Source organism: Gastrolobium bilobum, unplaced genomic scaffold (assembly GCF_033153095.1).
Source record: "Gastrolobium bilobum isolate Gb01-03AN ecotype WA unplaced genomic scaffold, APGP_CSIRO_Gbil_v1 utg716, whole genome shotgun sequence".
Lineage (NCBI taxonomy): Eukaryota > Viridiplantae > Streptophyta > Magnoliopsida > Fabales > Fabaceae > Gastrolobium > Gastrolobium bilobum.
In genome coordinates this window covers 58,627-81,912 of record NW_026895478.1, presented here as the reverse complement: position 1 = coordinate 81,912, position 23,286 = coordinate 58,627, and the positions used below count along the sequence as shown (strand labels likewise).

Sequence of the window (23,286 nt, the reverse complement as noted above, 5' to 3'; positions counted from 1 at the left end):
GAAGTTTAGGACCACTGGATTGATAGCAAAGGGAATAACAATTTTTTCAGAAATGATGTTGACAGTTGGTTTAAGTTGAACCTCAAGTCTAGGGATTACAATTGTAAATGGTATCTGAGATTTGGAGTTATCTGTTGGTATATGTGGAAGGACAGAAATAATCTCATTTTCAATGGTAGAGGTCTTAATCCCCAGGATTTTTTCCATCAGGTTTCTATTAGCATTTTAAATATTGAAAATACTAATGAGATTTTGATGACTGCTGGTCTAGCTGAGGAAACTATGAGGGAAGTTTGGATTAATTGGAAAGCCCCCACTGTGGGTTGGATCAAGATCAATATTGATGGATCTTATAGAAATAATGGTTCAAATTTAGCTTGTGGTGGAGTTATTATATATGCTTTTGGGAATTGGGTGCAGGGTTTCAATAAAAATCTAGGATATGGAACTGTGCTTATGGCAGAATTGTGGGGTTGTTTTATTGGATTGGAGTGGGCTTGGCAACAGAATTATAGAAATATAATCTTGGAAGGAGACTTAATGATGGCTAAACAGTTGCTTGTGGAGGGGTGTGTTAATACTCATCCCTGTTTTACAAATGTGAATAGAGTTAAGGAGTTACTTAATCTCCATTGGTAGGTACATATTTTACATACATATAGAGAAGGCAATCGAGTTGCTGATTGGATGGCTAAACTCAGGGTTGATGATGACTGAGATACTCACTGGTTTAACTCTCCTCCGGATGGTTGTAGGGACCTTTTGTTAGAGGATTATAGGGCACCTTGTTGCCCAGGACTGTTTCTTTGTAGTTTGTTTTTGTTGCTTTCCTTTGTTATCCAAAAAAAAAAGACGGGGTATTTATTCCTTGTTCACACTATAAATAAACTAAACTCTTAAAATCTTACCTTAGCCTTATCTGTCTTAAATTTTTCTTCCCTTTTTCTAATTCATAAACTTCAATGGATAAATTTGGTACTTTAAAAAAATGGAACAAGAGGTAAGAAAAAGGAAGAGCTTTAGTTATTAGTTTGGAATGAGTATGGTATCTGACAAGGAATTGAGAGAATGTAGGGAAGGAAAAATGCTTGTATGTCCAACGCCCGAAAAGGATTTTGGCACTGCGAGGGAAAGTGAAAATTTCAGGTGGAGATTAGGTGTTTGCATGTATTCTATTAGGCCAAGAGTAGTATGTCATTGGTGAGGAGGGAAAATATCTATATGTCTCGGGAAGGTTTATTCTTATTGATAAGACTCAAGCTAAAAAATCTTCCATTTGTTAGTATTATATTTGACCATTGGCTTACAAGGTTTTAATTTCCACATATAGGAATAAAATTTAATGTTTCTCCATTTTTCCCTTTTGTATAAAATTTTGACGTATTAATTTACTAGGAAAGAAAGTCTTCTAAAAAAAGTACCCAAAAAAAAGTCTTCTAAATTTTTTTCCTAATTATCCTCATTTTTTCCTTCATTATATAATCAAAATCTATTTTATTGAAATTGATTGAAAGGAAAATTTTCCAGAATGTTTCACTATATACTATTTAATTGGGAAAACTTCTAGAATTTTTAATTCTAATTAAATTTCTTAATGTAAAATTTTAAAAGGAATGAGGTGCTATAGTTGTGTCGGGGTTTCAATCTTCAAAGAGGTTTCTGAAATTGGACTTTTTGGAACGCCTTTTTGAATGCTCGAGACATACTATTTTTACAGCAATGGCAGGCCACATGACACTTTTTGATTGCTTAGGGAACATATTAGGGATCGTGTGCAATGATGCATGCAAGATAGCTTTCCCTATTCATTCATGTTGTTTGTGAAATAACTATTTTGACCCTCTTTTTTTATTGGGGTTTTACACATTTTTGCTTCTCTCTTTCAAATTTCTTTACGAGCGGTTTCATATCTATTACTTTAGCTTTCTGTTTCCTTTCTTATTTTCATGTTCTCCTAGCTTTCTTTCCTATAAATTCTCTTACTCTCACCATTACTTAGCATTATCAAGTTGTTTTCTTCATTATTCAGGTAATCCATCCCTTCTTAAACTTTATTTCTCCTATTTTTTGGCAATGTTTTGGGGGTATAAGAGTACGTTGTCAAAATAGTTGTTGCAGGGGGTCTTAGGGGGTTCCATCTTCATTTTCTTGAGAGGGGATGGAAAGTTTCATTTGGTTCTACCCCACCATCTTCTTTTGTGTTGTGCCCCCCGAGGGTTATTTATCCTTTTGGAAGAGGATACGGTGATTAAGCATTGTCTTCCTCTATATACCGTCGTCACTTTGTTAGGGTAGATGCTCAATACGCCCTTCCTCCTCATTCTACTAGTTGGTTACGCTTTAAGATGCAAAGCATAATAGTTTCATCTTATTCTGATTTTGATTCTTCTAAAACTTCATCGCCTTTTGAGAGAATGGAGAAACATCTTCATGAATCTTTCTCTTCTCTCAATTGCTAGCCTCAGTGTCTCTTAAAGGGAGTGGCCTATATTTGTGATAGTAAAGACAAGCCCATTGAACTTGATAGGGGAGGAAGGGAAAGATTCCAGAATTTCAGATTATATAGATACCATGACTATTCCTAATCTTATTATAACCTCCCCATATGATGTTCCTTGCTCTACTTCTAGGTACACCATCCGTGGCAAGACTTCTATCCCGCCTTAGCAAGTGGAATCCGATGAGCAGTGATTCCCAGAGCTCAACCAATTACAAATTCTCCATAGATGCTAGCCTTCCTTTGTTAGAGAATTACTCATGGGTCCCATAAAAGGATTTTGGACCTACCATCTTATGGAAAAAGCTGCTCTTCAAGGCCTAGTGATTGGAGGGAATAAAAATGAAAAGATTTCCTCTAAGAGGATTTTTGTTATTGGGCGAGGTAAATGCAAGATAAGTTGCATATTTTCCTCTTATATTGAAAGCGACTCTAATGCTAATTTTCCCGTTTATAAGCCATCATGCCTTGCAATTTCATTTCCAAGAGAAACTTCTAATCCTCCTGAAGCATTTGCTAGGGTGGCACCCCAAGATGCGGAAGAGGTTAAGTTCTACAAAGTTGTCCTTTGTCCAGAGGATAAGGTATGCTTCTGATGAGAAAGTGAAAAGGAGCCCTATTTTGTTCATTTTTGCTAAAGCTTATTTATTAAGGTTGACATCCATCTTCTTTTTACCGAATTCCAACTTGTCTGCTTGAATCATTTGGAGGTAGCTCCTAGGCAACTATACCCCAACACATGGGCCTTCGTCCGCTCTTTCGAGTTGCTATCTGAAGTTCTTCTTATGAGGCCCGCACTAGGTTCACTCTTCAATCTTTTTGAAGTGTCCAAGTATGATACATGTTGGGTAACAATACGGGCAATGAAAACGAAGAGGATTTTCAATGTTTTTGAAAGCTCGATGAAAAATTGACGGGACAAATTTTTTAAGATTATTATCACTGAGGAGAATTACCATGAGTTCTTCCATTTTGATTCAGATGTTCCCCTGTTTTCAAGAGCTTTTATTCAAGGAAGAAAGGGATATTGTATATTATCTTAAACGACTTGCAAAAAATCTAGGGGCTCCATTCAACTGCAAAGAGTTGTTGACCGTCCCCTTGACATTGCTGAGAAACTCATTGGCATATGTTTTGGTCAATTTATTTTTCGTTGTTTATTACTTATTCTAACTTGTTTTATTTCTTATAGAGACAGAGATTCTTGTTGGAGAGTAAGATAAAGTTATGTTGAAGCACTTGAAGTATCTGTGGAAGAATCTCGTGATCAAGCCTCGTAGTAAGCCTCCAGTGAAGAAGGGTGCTAGTTTCTCTAGCCTTCTATTCTTAAAGCATTTGAGGTCCAGTCAAATCCTAATGTTAATAATTCTGGATCCGTTGCTACTAAGGAAAAATTTGGGAAGAAAACCGTAGTGGATGGGATTTCAAACCTTGAATCCCAAAGGATTCAAACTGATGATATCTTGGGCTTCGATGGCTCTAATGGGGTAGTCACAAAAGCGACAGGATAATTCAACCCAGCTGTCCATAGGTCCATTTGGCAAGTTGCACCACCAACGCATGGTATTTTTCCTCAAGAAGAGCAAAAAAGTTCTACACAAAAGTTTGTCACCAACCCCTGCAAAGGACATGGCATGCAAATATATGTTTAGGTGATCTTGAGGATTTGTGAGTCCTTCATATGAGCTAACATTTGAATTTGAACTAAGATGATATAAGATCACAATTTGTTAGAAGTTAAAAATTAAAGACATTGTATATCCATATCATATTTTCAAAAATTGAGAGGGAAAAAAGGATTTCTATGATTGAATCATGGGTGTTAAGATTTGAAAGGATTTTCCTTTAAAACCCTAAGTATGGTTGTGCCCGAGATAGACCTATTAGGAATATGTCTTCCATACTCAAGTGGGGAGATGAATTGTGTATTACAAAATTTTAACAAATGCCCGCTTCTTGTTTCTAAATAATCATTTCAACTAAACTATGATATATAAAATGCTTATCAATACATTCAAATAACCCATTATATATATATATATATATATATATATATATATATATATATATATATATATTCTATCACAATTGTACAACCTATACTAGCATATACAAGATATCAAGGAGTAAGTAAAGTGCTAGAAAATAAATGGTTAGGATGAATGCATACTCGGTTATCCTGTTTCATCCACCACCACTTGTGACCTATGTCTAGATTGCAACCACTCAATAGTTTTTCACCATATACCAAGCTTCAATGGATGCTTGATAAATCGCTACAACCACCAAATTTTTGGGTACTTGGTAACCTTACAACTTCCACCAAATTTATGGGTATTTGGTAATCTTCACAATTCTTCCCAAACTTTTCTAGGTGATGGGCTACCTCTCAATCACTAAGGGTCTCACTATCCTTTAACTTAATAATATAATATGGATTGTGTTTGGAATTGAATAAACACTTCTAAAGTGTAGATAATACAAATTAAAGCTCTATGGGTATATGATCTTCTATAAATGAGCTCAGAAACTTTAAATAATCAAGAATGAGTTATGCAAGTGTTTGATTAATGAAATCTATAAATAAAGGCTAAAATAATGATTCAATAGTGTCTGTGATTATTTATAGCTGTTGGAGGTGAGTATTTATAAGTTTCTAACAAAATATAATCGTTGGAACACGTTCTAGAAAGCTCATATCGAGACATATTCGGATATATCAGCCCCTATATTTGAATATATGACATGGTTGTATCCCGACATGCATATCCTGATATGTCATTTCTCATATCTGGATATATAATGACAACATGTCTATTTTACTTAAAAAATGCATTCCTTTCAATTTAAAAACCTTTCTAACATTGTAAGCACATGTAAGTGACCATTGAAAAGATGTTTATAAGTTCAAAACATGTTAAACCACTTTCCATCCATTTTTTTGAATGATTTTTCCAAGAATTTCAAACACTTTGAGAATATGTCATTTGAAAAATACTTTGAGCTCATGCAATGCAAATCAACATGTACCCTTACAATTAGATCTAAGTCCTAAAACTATAATCAAATAGAAGCAAGGACTTAGCTTTATGCATTAATATTTGGATCTTGAATCTAGTTTTGGACTTAATGTTTGACTTGTTGAATTTAACAATTCTTTGATACTTTGTAGAACTTGATATATACATTATTTTACTATGACTTGACAACTCTTCTCTTTTGTTGCCTCTTTGTTATCATCAAAACATATCTTGTATCTAAGAGACCAATTAAGCTCCTTACAAACCTAGCTACCCATGGTCACTCTTTTTCTCTCCCTTGATCATTCTTGTGTCCAAAACACACCAAAAATGTTAGTATATATGTGTCCTAGAGAAAATCTGTTTTAACAAATAAACACCTTGTATTGTTTGGTACTTCATGATTTATATATTTGACCACACTTTATCTTTACCATATTTATGTCTCGCCTATATTTTATGGCTAATAATTGTAATAATTCCAAAAAAAAAAGATAAGTACCCTAGGGATAGAACGAGTGTTCACGGGAGGATCTATGATAGGGATCATGATCATGAGAACTCGAGGACACTACATGTCTATTGCCTAAATCTTGTTCCAATTCTTGAATCACCAAGATAGGGCATTGGTGACCTTGATCCAAGTGTATTTATGTTTGTGGCTAATTGGGCCTAATGGGTCACATACTAAGATTTTTCTTGATTGCTTTATCTAGCAAGTTTGGGCCAATAAATGTTATTAGGCTTTTTCAAGACTCTAGGTGTAATTGGATTGGAGTTGGACTCCAAGCCCAATCATGTCATGAACCCCATTTGGGATATTGGTGAGAAATTAGTTTCTCCACTAGGATGAGATTGAATTCTAATTTGAGTTTAAATTTTAATTTGAGTTTAAATTTTAAGTTTGAAATTTAAATTCGAATTTTAAATTCAAGAGATTAGTTTGTTATAGATAATTTTGAATTGGCCAAATCTATATCTAATAGAGATTGGATAGAGATTTTTCTAACAACTCTTTTATTTGAATTATGAATTTAAATAATTATTGAAGCAACAATCAAGGGATAAGATGATGGTGATAGGCAATTTGATATGGGAATCTTCTAGATCCCATGTTCAAATTCAAGCTACATGGATATGATCCACTGGAGTTGAATTTTGAATTCAAGCTCCTCTTTGATTGCATTACAATTTAAGATGATTCTAGAATCATGCTTGAATTTCTAATTTCATGAAGTGTCAGTAGTGACCATTTGAATTTTGAATTCAAATGAAGAGATTCTCTCTCTAACTTCATGATAACACAATATCCTAAAAGATAAATAAAATCTTTATGCATATGGGCTGAACTAGCGTGACTCTATTATGATTCTAACCCTAATATGATCACAAGATAAGTGGCGCCTGGTGTATGTGTTGTTCATCAATCAAGTATTTTCGCCTTCTCTCTTTGAACAAGAACCTTAGTTCTTGACTCTTATCATCATTCTCTTGTTCCTATTGTTGCAACCTACATCATTATAATCTTGAGAAAATTTGTAATACCCCATATTTTTATTAATAAAATAGTAATAATAATAATATAATAATAATAATATAATAAACTATAAATTAGTAGTAATAATATATATGTATATATATATATATATATATATATATTATGGTGATAGATAACAAACTATAATATTAATTTTACCTTTAATAAAATTATTTTGTGCGATATGAGTGCTATTGAAAAATAATTTTAATACTTTGTAATACTCTAGATTATTTATAATAAAATAATATTAATATGTGTGTGTGTATATATATATATATATATATATATATATATATATATATATATATATATATAAGATGATAAATTATGATTAATTGATTATTAATTGATTGATGATTTATGCATTAATGTTTGATTGGTAATGTTTGATTAGTAATTTGATTAGATATAATGAGTCAATCATGAGTCAGCTTTGAGTTAGCAAATAAGTTAATTATATTATAAGAAATTAAGAATAAAAAGAAAATAGTGTATAAAGCCAATATCTGAGCCAGATACATCAGTGAGGAATAAGGAAATAATTGCACGAGAACCATATCAGAGCCCAAAACTTTAACTATAAATAGAGGCCTAACCTAACCAAACCAATTCACTCTGAATCCTCAATAATTCTCCACTACTCTTTTTCTCCTTTACACACTCTCTCTCTCCTCACTTCAAATTTTTATTTTTATTATTATCTTTCTTTGGTTACCAACCGCTTCTCTTTCCCAAATTGTAGAAGTCACCAAACAAGGAGACCAGGTAATCCTAATCTCTAGAGAGTCATAGGTTATATTGATATGAATTTTGATATATGTAATCATAATCTCTAGGTGTTCTTAGGTTAGTTTTATATGATATTATTTATATCACAATTCTTAAATTCGAATTATTACATGTGATATTTAGGAAATTTTTATTGGAAAAATAATAGAATTTTTATTTTGAGAATAAATGGATATGATTAAATTTTCATATTTTTATGATTGAATAATTATGATAATTGATGTGATGTGATTGTATGAATGACGATGATTAGATTTGGGTTTTACTATGATAAATGTTGAAGATTTGAATTGTTATATCCTTGAATAAATATGGAAGTTATAATGACCTTGAGTAATAGATATATTGAAAGAAGAAATTTTCAAATGTGATATGATGATTGAGTGTTAAATAGTGGGAGGATAGCTTTGGGATGGTACATCCCAAGGTGATGAACACAACTTTTGGGCTTTATGCCTCCGATGTGAAACTGATGTGAAAAAGATTATTTTCGTTCTTCCCAAAGTGGTGTCTGGCAGGGTTTTTTCCCTGGGTACTAGTAGCAACTTTGGGAAGAGGTGTGCACACTAGGAAGATGTGAATTGATTATGGCCAATTTTGATTATACGTGGCTGGTAACAGTGGTTATTTCTCGGGTCACGGGGTAGACTGACAGGGTTTCCCGGGTCTACCATGGTTCTCTTCCCACTAAGTACAATGAACTTAAACATGATTAACAATGAAATGTTATTTGATTTGATTATGATGAATGTCATTGAATTGTGAATATTACCATTTATGTAATATTATGATTAATGTTGTGCTGAATATGTTAGTTGATAATTGCCCTTTCTAAATACACTTAATGGATTAAATAAAGATTAATATAATTAATAACAAGTTGATATTTGATTTGAATTTTTGAGTTATATTACTTTATTGGATTATTATGAGTAGATATATATATATATATATATATATATATATATATATATATATTATGGTGATAGATAACAAACTATAATATTAATTTTACCTTTGGTAAAATTAATATTATAGTTTGTTATCTATTGGTAAAATTAATATTATAGTTTGTTATCTATCACCATAATATATACATATATATATACATATATATTATTACTACTAATTTATAGTTTATTATATTATTATTATTATATTATTATTATTACTATTTTATTAATAAAAATATAGGGTATTACATTATACCCTCCTTAAAAGAAGTTTCGTCCTCGAAACTTAAAAGTTTGAGCTCCTCAAATTAACTAAAAGGCATAAGATTAAAGTTAATAAAAATATGGGGTATTACAAAATTAACCCAAACACTTGAAGCCTCCACCTTGGCATTGCCTAGCAAGCATCCATGGAGAAGGAGAACTCAACGAGAGAGAGTTCTCATAAGCGATAAAAGGATAATCGTGTGGAATAGCATTAGAGGACATCATACACTTTGGTATCATTGAGTGAAGGTAATCCTAAACCCCATTTGTGTTTTAACGGGTAGATCCTAAGGCATAACTCATTAGGACCGTAAACAAGTTACGGGTTCTGCAATGATTAACAAAGATTGAAATTTTTTGTTTTTCACCCTCATGAGCATGTTGCTTGAACGTCAAGCAACACACTTTTTAACTTTCAAAAACCAATTTGATACTTTCCTCCTACCTTGTTTAGCCTAGGAAGATCTTACGTGAGGACGATTCATATAGAAAGGTTCTCCCATGCCATTCAATTGATAGTGTGGACTTACATTGGAGGGTGTTGTCTTCTTAACACCTACAAATGATTCAACATTAGAAGGTTATTATAAAGTGAAAAAGTTATAATCTTTCACTATCCTTTAAATTTATTGAGTATATCCTAAGATAAAACATGATGCATATAAAAGGTTTTCATCTTTCACATAAAAGAGTTTTTGCTTTTACATCATGCTAGGCATACTTTATGTGATATAAAGGTTGCATCTTTTTAATTTTTGATATGGAGATTTGGGCCACAACAAATTCCATCAACCAGTGTTATCAAACTCGAATGATCATTGACTTATTCGAGGTACTAGGTTAATGGGTCATCGGTTCAACCAGTGGATCATTGGTTCAAACACATGAATTAAATATGGGAAAAATGTTTATCTTTTTAAAGAATATAACTTTGCGTTATTTTAGATTCTAACCGTTGATTTTTGTCAATCAACGATTATAATTAATATGTTTGACCCAATAAATTATAATCATTGATTGACAAAAATCAACAATTAGGATCTAAAATGACACAAAGTTATATCCTTTAAAAGGTTAAACGTTTTCCCCATTAAATATATATAATAAGGGAAATAGTTTTCTCATTTTACATAAGAAAATTTTCTCATGTTATACACACAATTAAAAGGTGGATCCCATATTATTTTTCGTCTTCTCATTTTTTTATGGATCCCACTCATATATTGTGTGTGTAGCATGAGAAAATTTTCTCATATAAAATGAGAAAATTAATCCCCATGTAATAAATATAAAACTAGAAGCATTTTAGCTAATCGTTAGATTTGGTTTAATGTTGAGTGCTAAAGTTAGAATTTACATGGTCTCGGTTTGAATATCATTAATGGTATTTTTAAAATATTTTGTCCAAAATTTCACAAAATTAGCTTCTTTTTTTTTAAAAAAAGGGTGCCGGTTTAATACTAGTTGAACCTGGTTTAGGACCGGTCTACGAATTCATACCGGGTCAAATGCATGACTGGTTCAATACATAAACTAGACCGGTTGAGAATCCGATTTACATTCCAAGAAAAGATGTTGACTTCCTCTCAAAGGATCCCATCAATTTTCATTCAAGAGAAATATTACCAATAGTTTATAATATATTAGGAAATTTTAATATATCAATTTTTTATGATAATACATTTTGAATTTGCTTTAAATAATATTTTTAATTTTTAAGGTAATGTTTAGACAATTTTAAATTTAATATTTAACATTGAATTGTTTATGATTTTACTTTATAAAATCATAATAATATAGGATAAAAATTAGGGAAAATAAAAAAAGTATATGTATAAGGTTATTGGGATCTAAGCAATACATTTTTGTCAAAGGGTGTAAATGGGTAATGTGGCTTGTTATGGCCTATAGCTTGACCTTTTGACCTGACTTGGCTTAACTTATTTTAAAATTAATACAGGCTTGAGCTCATTAAAATATCTCTTTAAAAATAAGACCACAAGCCTATTTTAGCCAGCTGACTCTATTTTTTAATAAATAATACTTTTTTTTTAATAAAATATTGTCTTGTTGTTTTTCAAAAAAATAATATCTTGTTATTTTTTGATAAAATAATATCTTGTTATTTTTTTTAAAAAAAATATCTTACTATTTTTTTAATTTTTTTTTTTACTTTTTCACAACCTTCCCTCTCTCATTTGACAAACATATTTTTTCATAACCCTAAATTCCTTCGTTATAAACTTGTAATTATTCTTCTCTTCTCCGCCAAATTTCACTACTCTATTAAACCCTTCTCAAATTTTCATCCCTTCCAAATCATCCATCGCTCATTATCAACTCCAAAACTTTTGCATATGATAGTAAGTCCTTATTTTTTATAAATTTTGCTCTTTTTTTGTCCCATTGACAAAATTCTCTCTTTTCAAAATTTGTATTAAAAAAAATATTATTTGACTTATAGGTGTCATATGTATCTACATTTTTTTTTGTGTTTGTTGGACATGTGTTTATGTGTGACTTTTTTTATTTAATTAGTTTTTTGCTGAGAAATTCTCATATAAATTGGTTGGTATCTATCTTTAGAGCTGATAGTAAGTTCTTATTCTCCATACTTGTTGCTTTTTTTTTTGTATGAATCACAAGTTTTGCCTCTTTCAAAAAATTTCATTAAAAAATAACAAATTATTTAACTTATGATTGTTGTATATGCATTTATATATTTTGTTTTTATTTGTTGGGCACGTGTTTTTTTTCCCATTCTCTTTGCCTGGACCGAATTTCAACGAAACCAAACATGCCCTTAAAACTCTTCAATTGCCTACAAAACAATGTTTCTCTCTCCATCTCCATGTCACTGTTTCAATGTTGCTGTTGTGTGCTTCACGTTCTCTTAACTCAAACATTCCGGATCACCACAAGAACTTTTCTCCAAATCATGCATTTTTTTTCTCTCCTCCTCACATTTCGAACAATCACCACCAAAAAAGTAAAAAAGAAAATGAAAAAAAATAAAGAAGACTTGTAAACAGAAAAACAATAATTTTTTTATTTGCCTTTTTTTTTTTATTATGTGACATTCTTCTTCTTTCATTCTTGTTGGGTTTTCTGAGACACAAACTGTCATTTCTTTCTGTTTTTATTTCTTTTTGTTTTTTTCCCCCATCTTTGTGGTTTCACTATTCCTTCCCATAATAACCTTTTTTTAACTTTTGCCTTAAACTACTATCATTCTTGAACTAAATTTCTTTATCTTTGAAATTTGCTTTGTGGGGTGTCCCATTTTTGTTGCTTTTCTCTTTTGTCACAATTATATTCTCTTGCGACTATTGATGAGTTAACCACCTTGGCTATTGGAGCTGTAGAAGTTCCAAGAAAAACTAGATGGGGTTTGATGAAAACAAAGAAACTGGACAGACAAGTGAGGCTGCAAAGGAACAAGAAGAGCACCATGAGCCATTGAGCAGGCAACCCAGTGAATCTTCAATCTATGCAACTGAGGAGGAAGAAGATGAAGATGGAACCAAAATAGAGTTGGGTCCACAGTGCACACTTAAAGAACAACTTGAGAAAGATAAGGTTTTGTTGTTACCTTCTTCAACTAAACGTTTCTCTCTGTTTCTTGCTTTCTTCCTTATTTATTCCTTTCTTTCGTGTTTGGATGTATGCTTGGAATATAGGATGATGAGAGTCTAAGGAAATGGAAAGAACAGCTTCTTGGGAGTGTGGATGTGAGCAACATTGGAGGTATCTCTTTTTCCCACCTTATAAGCTTATTCTATTATTTAAATGCTACTCGATCAACGATTAATATTTGGTATGAGAATATTTATTCTTATATCGATATAAATTAATCCTGCCCATATATATTATTGCAACAGTTGTAATTTGTGCATGTAAGGATTCAAGATACTTATGCACAGCCATGCAAATTGAAATATTTTCTGCAACAGTTTTAGGTATAATAATAATTTAAATTCTCTCTGTGAGAACTTAAAATAAACTGTTGTTATAAATTTACAATTTGATATTGCTCCAGTTTCTTCCTATTTGAAATGTCAAATATTCCAATTAATATAGGAATTAGAATGCTTATGGTCAAGAATGTAGCTAGATATTTCTTGTTAGGAAGGAAAGATACTATTTTTTTTAGGGGCCAAACAAAAAAATATTAAATTTTTAAAAAAATTGTAGAGTATTAAAAGGTTTTGGACATGCATGACAAAACATTCTTTGACAAAGAAATTCTTCAGGACAGCTTTGGAGCAGCGGTATGATTGGTTCTTGTAATCTGGATTCGAGTATGGATAAGAGCCTTATCTTTGCAAAAAAAATAAAAATGCAAGTGTGTAAGGCTGGATGGTTATTTCTATTGCCTTTTACTATGGACTAGCTGATATATTCCTGAACTTATAATGCTTGGTTATAGCTTGTCTGTTGTTCTATTTTCTACTAATAATTTAGTTATCTATAATTAAACTATCCATTTGTCTTGTATTTATAGTATGTTCTCTTTTCTGTCCCCTGTATAAATGAAGTTAATGAAAATGTTTCTTTCCAGAAATTCTTGAACCTGAAGTGAAAATTACAAGTCTGTCTATCATCTCTGCTGGTAGAGATGACATTGTTCTTCCCATTCCTGAAAATGGAAAACCAAAGGGCTTATGGTTTACTCTTAAAGAAGGTAGTCTTTACCGTCTGAAATTCACCTTTGAAGTGGGGAATAATATTGTGTCTGGCTTGAAATACACCAATACTGTCTGGAAGACTGGTGTCAAGGGTATGTTCATTTAGTCTAATTTCTTTCCAGTCTTCTAATTTGTTAACCTTGAAGCATTCTATTACAATTAAGTTTCATTTCAGTGGACAGCTCAAAAGAGATGCTTGGAACTTTCAGCCCTCAACCCGAGCCTTATACACACGAGATGCCAGAAGAAACCACACCCTCTGGCATGTTTGCAAGAGGACAATATTCTGCAAGATCAAAGGTGAGGTTACCATTACATGAATTGAATTTGATTGCACAATTATATGCAGTTCCATAATTACATGAAATGTTCCTATTTAGATAACTGTTACAGAGGACTTTATGTTTTTGCAATTCAAATTTCTTTTCTTATTTATCCGAAGGAATCCGAGAAACGGTCTATTTGCAATTATGCAAAAATAACATTGTGTACAAAAATTGCCCTCACCCAATCCTTGCTAGTTGGGGTTTAATGAAGAGTGGTTTATAAAAGGATTATGGTCTTTATTGAATCTTAAGTTTTTCTCTTTCTTTTATAGTAAATTGAGATACGTTGTAGGTATCTATTTGTACTCTAATTTTCATTTTATTTATAAAATAGGAGAAGGATCCGTTTATAAACTTTTTTTACAAATTACACTAAGTATGACGGGTCAGACATAGTGTAGTTTGTAAAAGTTTGTAAACAAAAAGTTTGTAAATATAACTTTCCCCTATAAAACAATGATACAATTATAAACTGCTGCAATTTTCCTTTTGCAGTTTCTTGATGATGACAACAGATGTTACTTGGAGATCAACTATACTTTTGATATTAGGAAGGACTGGGCTTGATCATACGTGGAAAGCTTCCCAATCTGCAATAGTAATTCTCCCTCGTTTAGTCAATACATTTTTTAATCTCTTTATGATTTATTCAAGAAATTCAGATATCTTAGGTAACAAAATTTTGGCTTGTACTGAATTCCATCCATTTTAGTATTGACTAAAGAAAACAAAGAGAAAGAAGATTATTTGGTAATTTTTCTGATAAAGTTGCCCTGCTTGTTTAACTTACGACTCTCCTACCTCCACTGTCTTTACCAATCTAAATATGGAGACATAACAATCTTTTTGGGGGAACCGATTTCTTTAGAATGCAACTTGTAAAGGATGGCCTTGGCATATGAGTTTTCAAGCAATTAGAAATGAAATGGAAAGTGTACTCTTTGTTTGAATGAGAATCTTTCTCTTTTCTTGCTGCTGCAGTTAGAAATTTAAATAGGAGATGATTTAGAATGGTAAAATTATATAGTAGATCAAAAATCAATATAAATGAGACAAAGAAACAAGAAAACTGTTGCAAAACCTCAACTGCATGGAAAAATCAATTATGTTATTTAAGAAAATTTCATTTGTACTGTTATTTACATTATCTAAATTCATTGCGTAACTTAGACTTATGAATACAGTTTTAGGCCTCAGAGCACAAAATGCACCCAAGGATGGTTAATTTTCTAGTGATCGACATCTTGTATGTCATTTTTAATTTTCAATCATGCCCTTAAGTATTAGAGAAATATAAAATCATTAATGTAGTCTCACCCAACAACTTAAGTTTTTTGGTTGAATTAGTTCTTTATATGGTATTGGAGCCTCGGTGTTACGGGTTCGATCTTCACCGCCCCCCTTCTATTAATAAAAATAATTAAATATTGGGTTCGCTTTTTCTGCAGTTACTGCAGATAAGTTACCTGCAATATCAAAAGCACCGACACGTTAAAATTTTCAGAATGTGCGTGTTGGACACGTGTCCGACATGCTCCGACACGCGGCCAACATTTTGGGACACGCAGTCAACGCTCCGACACGTTCCGACACGCGGTCAACATTTTGGGACACGCAGTCAACACTCTGAAACATTTTTCTGACACAGTCAACTTTTTCCAACACGCGGTCAAACGGTCCGACACGCATCCGACACGTTTTTTTTTTACTTCTTAATTTTATTTTATTAATTAAAAATAAAAATAATAATTTATAAATCAATTTTTTTCTGTTATGAAATTTACATGAAAAATTAACAAGGTACGAAAAATTATTTTTATTTATATTTATGTTATCAAATTTGAATATTTGATTGGTTATATAACTTATTGTAGGCCGTTATATGTATTAAATATAAATTATATTATATATATTAAAAATATTATTTAATACCAATGTGTTCCAATGAAAGAAAATGGCCTTGAAGGCCGTAGGCATGTGAGGATGAAAACAAAATTTTTCAAGAGCGGAAACACACATGCAAATTAAGATACGTACTTTAGGACGTGATGATACCTTTTTTCGTGATTCAAAACTCCAAGGTGATCAGTGTAAGGTTTGAAGGTTCAAACCCTCTAATGTTGATCCACACCACCTTACATCAAGATGCAAGAACCCTTCTTGAAAAGCCACCAATCGAATACCACAAGGAAGGCTAGCTAGGCGTCCAATAGGAGAGAAAGAGGCTTAGGTTTCAAGGTGTTTAGATGAGTGAATTTTCAGCATGAAAACTCACAAAGTGGCGCATGGAGTTCTATGAGAAGAGGCTAGGTAATTTTCGAAAACCCCCTCAAGAGAACCTAACAAAAGGATGCACTTTTGGAGATGAGAGATCAATTGATTTGAATCATATTTTTCTCCCAAAAATCTGACCTATGTAGCGCCTAATGGTAGAGAAATAAGTGGAGTTGTTGTAATTCAAATCTAGCCAACAACCTCCTATCATATCCTCATGATACTAAGTCTATACCTAGTCAAAAATCTGACTTAATAACCATCATATGGCCAGCCATTTGGTGCGCCCTTATTCAGCCCAAAAATAGTCCAAATACATTGAGTAGTTGCAATTCAAATTGAACCAACTCACTCACTTATTCTCTCAACAAACCAAATCTGATTGGAGCTTATTTGGTTGACCATATGACCATCAAAGGATCACCAAATCAGCGGCCCCAATCTTGTTAGATGATGTCCAAAGATCTCTTCTTGATACTTGGAATTCGATTCATCAAGATCTCATCTTATCCTTTTGTTATGAAACAACCTTTCATAGCCAATTCAAATTCAAATTCAAACATTTAAATTCAAACGTTCAAACATTTAAATTCAAAATTCAAATTCAAAATTCAAATTCTAAACTTAAATATTTGATAATTAATTTAACTAATTAAATTAATTAATAATGTCTTGGACCATCCAAGCCCCATTACTACTACCATGCGCCCTTTCCCTCTTAGGTGGGCTTCCAAACTTCTTCTTGGGCTAACAACCATTATTAGGCCCAATACCTTTAATGCTATATCATCAAGACAATAAGATGTTAGTGTGTGACCCATTAGGCCCAACATAGCCACTGACATAAATGGGCTTGGGCCCAACAAGCCCACAACCCATTTAATGACAAAACAGAGTACTAGCCATGCTTTGTTGCCCCAGAGCTAGTTAGGTTAATGACATGATCATCCTATTACATATATTTGGTTACCGTATATATTTCCTTTCGTCTCGGTTACCTTCCCTTTAAACCTAGGGTGAGGATACGTATCAACCCCTGCGGTTTAGGATAAGCTTTAATTCGAAATAGAGAATCTTCAATTTACTGACTCTAAAGGCAGATCATCTTATGATCTCTTTTACTATGCATAGATTCCCGAGTCCTGTAAATGTCATCCCGATTTCTCCGGTTTACAGATAACATAATCCCTCACAGAGATTTGACGAATTCCTTCAGCATATCACCCTAGGCCTGTGCTCTTTCAAACATGCCCAAAAGTATACCTATGAGTCTCCATGTTTCAGGCGGACAAGGTATACAATTAAAGCATGCCTTCCAGAACACAGTCTAGGTGAAAACTTCTGGTCTAAGGAAAGACATACCCAAATATTAAGAGACTGCTCTAATGATACTATTTGTGAGATTTCCTCATAGAGTCTCTTTATGGGTCTGTTCAGTGCGAGCTATACCCTTATAGGTCCACCCACGACTTTAGCTAAAACATCTCCATATCTGTAGCTCATGAGGTCTATACCTTGTATCCGAATACAAGTAGATAAGCCGTGCTAGTCTTACCCGAGATTACTGATCCCCATTCTCAGTGTCTCTAGACTAGGAACATAAAATTAGGAATAAAACATCCAGTATCCTTGAATCCTCATGATCGTGATCTCATCACAGGTACTCAAGAGATACCTATTCTATTCCAAGGGGTTTATCCAGTTACTCATATAATATTAATAATATCGAGACAAAATATGAAACAGGATAAAGAGTGCTTATATTTATTTGTGACAAAATAAAAGGTCCACATATGTCATAATCTAATCGAAAGATTGTCTCTAGGACATCCATATACTAACATCCAACGTGTCGAAATATGACATTTTTTAGAATTAAAGTGTCTGCGTGTCGTGTCCTGTCCTGTGTTGGTGTCGATGCATCATAGTCTGCAGTAAGTCCAATATGACGTCGTTTTGGAGCGGAAATCATGGTGTTTTTGTAATTTTAATTTATTTCAGGGTTATTATAGTCTTTATAATTATAATTTTTTAATCTTTCAATTCTAAAACGATGTCGTTTTGGAAGTAAATGCAGATAACTTATCTGCAGTAACTGCAGAAATATTTTTCTGTTAAATGTTATGAAATTTCTTAGCACAGAAAAGTGTAGCTCTTCAAACTCAATAAACTCTTTGTGTAAGGAGGCATGTTAGAGAAATACAAAACTATTAATGTAGCCTAAGACCCAACAACTCAAACTTTTGAGTTAAATTGCTTCTTTACATTAATCAATACAGAAATGTCAATTAAGAGTTGTTATCAAAGGAGAAAGGGGTATTTATTTATTTTTGATTCAATTAGCAACATTTTATTAAGGAAATAAGATTAGGAATAGAGAGGAAGCAAAAAAATTTATGATTTTCTAGATGAGCACTTACGTTGCCTGGCCAAATCCTTAGGATGGTTAAATAAACATATTCAATTTTTAGCTTGACCATTACGCCCATTATGATGCATTTATGGGTCTTAAACAGGCCCTGAAGACTACAATCATAAAGTTATGTATGAAAGGCATGCAATGTAACAAAAAAAAAAAAAAAAAGGCATGCAAAACATACTCGTTAACCAATTTCCTGTTCTCTTGGGCCCGTTTGGTATGTGGTATTTTTCAAAATTTTCGGAAAACTGAATTTTTTTAAATTTTTAATTTTCAGATATTATCGTAAACTGAATATAAAAATCATATTTCTGAAAATCGAGATTCCCAGATAAAAAAAAATTTCTCCTCTACCAAACGTCCCTACGTGTAATCTGCATCTCATTAGGAACTCGATTCCTAACACAACCACCATTACGAGCAGCAAATATTTAGTGATCCGGGAGCAATGCACTGCCACAGAGAGAGAAAAATTTATTATACTCCCGCTTTATCATTTATTCAGTGGTCCTTTTTTCATAAATAGAAAATTTTCTTCTATTCTTATCTCTCTCTTTTGGATTTTTTTCTCTCACTCTCTAGGTTTTTTTTTTTAGAGGGGACCACCGTACTCCCGTCTCACCAAAAACTCTCTCCACATAGAGAGGAGAGAGAAAGGAAGAAAGAGAGAAGAGGAGGGGAGCGGGGAATTAATTTCCCATTATGAGATATATTATATTGAGATAACTAATTTAAATGATACATACATCAATCAATCAACATCACATTTATCTCAAACTAACTATAATATTGAAACAATACATTATCATCTTATAAGTTGTAACTTCTTTTTCTTTTGGACAGGAATTATAAGCAGTAATTGAACATAATATAGGGGAATAGAACTTGATTAGTTAAATTTATATGTAAATATGAACATACGTTATTCCGAATAAAAAGGGTTCAGATTCCGTAAGTATGTGGACTCTGAGTTTGATATCAGGATTTGTGTATAGAAATACATATGGTTGGGAAGGATCAAGCCTTCGGTGCTTATTCCGGGAGATTAGTCTATCATTTACAAAGTAAAATTTTTTAAAAACCAAAAATCTTAGATGTAAGTAATGTTTTTAATAGTAATTTTTAAAAAATATAAAAAATAAAATTTGAAGCATAAATGCAATCTTTGAATTTACTCGTAGAAAAATATACATTCTTTCGAAAGAAATCAAGTCATTCTAATAATTAAAATTTTTACCATTTCATTCATGTCTCAAATAATAATCTTTACACTATTTTATCATAAAATATCCAAATAATGATTTGAGAGATACAATGAGACTTTTTTGGATAAAAGAAAAATTCTTTGCACGGCAGAGAAGGCAAGCCGTGAAAGAGGTGCTCACAAAAGCAGTAATTCAGGTCATTCCCTTTTATGCTATGTCCATAGTGAGGTTTCCTAAAAATTTCTGCACATCTATTTACTGCCAAATAGCTCAGTTCTGATGGTTTAGGCCTGGGAAGAGTAGAAGGATTCATTGGAGAAAGTGGGATAACCTAACCATAAGTAAGATGGAAGGAGGGTTGGGATACAAAACAAGCTTCAGGCAAAACAATATGAGGAAGGATATTCTTACTACCAAAATCTTATACTACCAACTCACTACCTATCTAATCACCATTGAATCAATATTTTCTCTTTTTTCAAAAACTTTTTAGCATTCTCTATCTTTGATCAATGATTTAGATAGGTAGTAAGTTAGTAGTAGAAAATTTTGGTAGTAAGAATATCCTTCCTCAAACAATATTGGAGAGCACTTAATAAATGTTTTTAAGTTCGAATTCTTGAAGGTATCTGTTCTAGCCGGCCCAATTGGCTAGCCTAATAACACTGGCCCAGTACCAAGAGGCCCATACTGCCCCTGATATACCAGCTTAGCCACCCCTGCAAAATGAGTATTGTCACATCAGCACTACCATCAAGTGCTACCTTCCAAGATTTCCCAACATAGGACACCAAAATGTCCCATGTCATGGTGTTTTCCCTTCTCCTTCTCCTTCCCCTCCACAGCAACATCCATACCACTAACACTGGCTGAGAGGTGCCTTACTCAGCAAGGCACGACTACAATGGCAATCCCCATAACAATTGACTTTGCTCCCTCTCCCACTTGGAGAGAGATCAATCCTAGCTATAAATACCCCCTCTTCCATCACCATGAGCACACATAATATCACTACTTTCATGATTTGTTACTCTGCCAACTTGGAGAGCCATTGTAGCCATTTTAACACCACCACCTATTATTGTTTACTGCACCTGGGACTCTCTTGCATAACCTTGGTCCATACCATTGCTATCAAGGGCATCCCTATAGCGATCACCACACCCTTTGGAGTTACATAAGCGGCTCTCTTACCATACTAACAGTTCAGTATCTACCTCTCTGAATCTGGTTTTCCTGATGCTCAAAGCAAAAGAAATGCTTCTTGGGTTTGGATTAGTCTATTAAAGGGTAGGGGCTTTCTAAGGAAAAGTGGCAGGTGCATGACTGGTGATGGGAGGAATATAAAGATCAAAGAGGACAAACAACTGGCTTGTTAATGGGAGGTTCCTACAAGGTGACGAAGTGCCTGCTAACCTAATGTATCCTATCTTCTAGACTACAATGAAAGTGGTTGGGATGTATGTAACTTAGACCTACTCTACTTCCAAATGTTGCAATCACAGCTACCCAAGCACCAGTGAGGATGACGCAAGGAAAAGATAGGTTGGTCCAACCCCACACTAAAGTTGGCAAATGCTATGTCAAAACTGGCTAGCATGTAGCAAAAGGATCTACAGAACAGCACTCTAGTACCCACTTTCCACCTTTTCTTATTTTCAACCTGAGTTAACGAAAGTTATAGAGTCTAGAAATCCATGCGAAAATTAATTTTTTCCTATGGAAGGCATGACATAGTCCTTTACCAGTATAGGAAAACCTCTGTAGGAGAAGGGTTTCACCTAATCCGATATGTCCCAAAACAAACCAAAAACCATGGAACACAACCTATTACTTTGCCCTACTACAGAATCGGTTTGGTTTACAGCCCAGGTGCAATGTCTACAGAGAACATTTCCAGGTTTGATCAGTGGCTGTGGAATAGGATAAGGCTTTCTCTGAATAAAAAAGAATTTTTCAAAGTAAGTGTTGCCATATTTGTTACCTAATCTGGGCCATTTCGAAGGGAAGAAATGAAGGGCTCTTTTAACATAAAAGTTCTTAATCCTAATTTCACCATCCGCAGAGCCAATTTGCACTAGAATGACTTTTATTCAATAAACCAGAGTAGTAAATCTAATATTGGAAAATAAAAGTGGGGTATTAAAGCTCATACCTCTTGGCAACTTCCTCACCAGGGTATTCTCAAATGTAAGGTTGTCAGGTTGATGCTAGAATTGTCAAATCCAGAAGTTTGGCATATATAGAGTTGATCATGCAGTGACAAGGTTAGCGTTGCAAAGTCATCTTCTACCAAACTGGGGAGTTGTCTAGCTGGAATTTGAAACTCTCCAGAGATGAATTTAGTTGTTTGAGTTTGTTGAGGTCAATCTTTGTCCTAATAGCATTTTTTGGTTTTCTTTGTTTTTTGTAGCGCTGCAGTGTTACTATGTTTCGCCCTTGGACCCAAGTTCCCAATTTTTGTAGCTCCGCTTTTCAGAATTGAATAAAAAATAAGCATGCAGAGTCAATCCATTTTTCAATTAAAACTTATATTCAACATAAATTCTACTTTTTTCTTTTGACTAGCACTATAAAATCAATTTTAGTAAATGAAAGTCAATAACTTGTAAGAAAATATATTTAAATTTACACTTGAAACCAATATACCTCAAGCATCAATTGAAGCTGGCAAACAATGAGAGCTTTAGGTAGGGTTTAGGGTTTCGCTGGACAGAATTTGTGCATCCTCAAAAGGAAAAGAATGAATGACTGAGATAAAAACATCATTATAGTAAAATTCTAGATCTTAAGAAACTTAATAGCTATAGTTGGGGCTACAACTTTTACCATGTTGAAATTATAAGAATTTAAGTAAAAAAGAAAGAAAAGAGAGAACAAACACAAAATCATATAATACAATATTGATAAGATGAAGCTCTATATTTTAATACCATGTTGAATTATAGGGATTTGGATAAAGAAAAACGAAAAGAGAGAATAAAGACAATCAATAATATTCTCTTTATGTATATTGGGTTGATATAATGCGATACAAAATAAAAAGTATTGACCCTTATATATATTATTTATAAACTCTTAATCCTAATCAAATAAGAAAACAAATTGAAAAACATAATGACATATAAAAACCACTCCCAAGAAATCATTTAAAACACTCAATATTCTAAAATACAATAATAATATTATAAGATATTTTTAGTTCTAACATAAATCTTATGGGCTTGAGTTGTAACAAGTAACAACATGCACACATTCGGGTGAGCAACCAAAATGTCAAAATTACCTAGTAATTATAAAAAGAACCT

The 23,286-nt window shown here is 32.8% G+C and overlaps 1 protein-coding gene across 1 annotated transcript; it reads left to right on the top strand.

Moving 5' to 3' along the window:
- The first annotated feature begins 2,757 nt into the window (after positions 1-2,757).
- On the top strand, positions 2,758-14,647 carry LOC133313637 (rho GDP-dissociation inhibitor 1-like). Its single transcript, XM_061515036.1, has 8 exons — positions 2,758-3,081; positions 3,151-3,345; positions 3,844-3,984; positions 12,451-12,645; positions 12,747-12,816; positions 13,619-13,846; positions 13,930-14,054; positions 14,576-14,647. Exons 1-8 carry the CDS (start codon positions 2,758-2,760, stop codon positions 14,645-14,647), a joined length of 1,350 nt encoding a protein of 449 aa, XP_061371020.1.
- Positions 14,648-23,286: the final 8,639 nt, after the last annotated feature.

Excerpts from the sequence above, each read along its gene's own strand:
- LOC133313637 (XM_061515036.1), top strand. The coding sequence starts at position 2,758 with ATGGGTCCCATAAAAGGATTTTGGACCTACCATCTTATGGAAAAAGCT. Across the intron at positions 3,346-3,843 it reads CCAAGTATGATACATGTTGG|TCAAATCCTAATGTTAATAA; the intron begins GTAACAATACGG and ends TTTGAGGTCCAG. Across the intron at positions 14,055-14,575 it reads AATATTCTGCAAGATCAAAG|TTTCTTGATGATGACAACAG; the intron begins GTGAGGTTACCA and ends TTCCTTTTGCAG.